This window comes from Triticum dicoccoides, unplaced genomic scaffold (genome assembly GCF_002162155.2).
Source record: "Triticum dicoccoides isolate Atlit2015 ecotype Zavitan unplaced genomic scaffold, WEW_v2.0 scaffold131294, whole genome shotgun sequence".
NCBI classification, from domain to species: Eukaryota; Viridiplantae; Streptophyta; class Magnoliopsida; order Poales; family Poaceae; genus Triticum; species Triticum dicoccoides.
Window position 1 is genome coordinate 1 of NW_021192519.1, and position 1,314 is coordinate 1,314.

The window sequence follows — 1,314 nt, forward strand, 5'->3', positions numbered from 1 at the left end:
TGAGCTCCGCCGAGGAGCTCTTCCTCTCGGGCCGTATCCGCGTAGGCTGCCTCTCCCCCATCCGCCAAGAAACGGATTGCAGGGAGCAGCAGGGGGAGGACGGGGGCGGCGTCGACGGCCGCTCGCCGCGGCCTCGCCGGACCAGGTCGGTTTCGCCGCCCCGGAGCCCGCGGCTCGCGAAGACTGCAGAGCCTGCCGACTCCTTGGCATCAGCGTCGTCGTCATCCTCCTCCTCTTCCTCTGCCAAGACCATGCGGCGGAGGATATCGCTGCGGGACCTCCTCGGCCGCACCTGCAGCGATCCCTCGATGAGGCCGCCGGCTCCTATTACCACCGCCGCCGAGAGATCAGGATCCTGGCTGCCATCTATCTGGCCGACGCGGGCCAAGAAAGCTCTGCCCTGCTCGGCGCCGCAGCCTGCTCGCCGGTCAGTTTCGTCGGTCAGGGCCGCAGCACCGGGCGGCGCGGGGCGCGATGAGGGGCCGCGGCGGCGCACAACGTCTCTGCCGTACCGGCAAGGCCTGGTTCTTGGATGCCTCGGCTTAGGAGCCCGGAGCTACGGGCTCGCAAAGTCCATGCACCCCCTCTCCACGCGGTGATCTCGGCACGTCTGGCAAGTGGCAAGGCATAGTTTCAGGGCTTACCTGAAAAATATTTGATGCGCTTTTATCCCCAGTGCAAAATGGGAACAATGTTATGTATACATCGCAAATACAGTATGATTTTGTTCAGCCGGCTCAATCTTTGTTATGTGGGAGTCCTATTTTAGTTATTTGATTGAAGGATAAATTGTTACCCATATCAATTCCTTACTTCATCATATTGTAAGGAATAAACATCTTTGTGCTGAATTTTGTTCTCCATTGTTCATTGTGTTTCGTGTTAGTACATTTTTTTTTCTTACTCCATTTGTCCAAATGCAATGTGCATTTTATTTGTTAGAAAGGCTTTGACAAACAATCCTGCAAACAAAACAATTACTGGATTAATATTGCAATCTCATGTATGCGTTTTTTTTAATACTATTACTGGAGTACTACAAGTCTAATGTCATTAATATTATTCTCATAAATCATATATTAACAAAGTAAATCTCGATCAAAACCTTGTTTTAACGAGAGAAAAAATGCACCTTACAGTTTTATTAGAAGAAGGAAGTTACTGAAGTCAGCAACAAAAAACATAGAAGAAGGGAGTTACATATCTAAAATGCACTTTACACTTGTACTCCCTCCGTCCCAAAATTCTTGTCTTACATTTATCTAGATACGGATGTACCTAATACTAAAACGTGACTTGATGCATCCGTATTTG

At 49.9% G+C, this 1,314-nt stretch overlaps 1 protein-coding gene across 1 annotated transcript; it reads left to right on the plus strand.

The window, feature by feature from the left end:
* Nucleotides 1–5: 5 nt before the first annotated feature.
* On the plus strand, nt 6–741 carry LOC119343526 (the record flags this gene model as incomplete). Its single annotated transcript, XM_037614437.1, has 1 exon — nt 6–741. A coding segment is annotated over one exon (594 nt), but the record flags the coding sequence as incomplete, so codon positions are not given.
* Between the last annotated feature and the right edge of the window lie 573 nt (nt 742–1,314).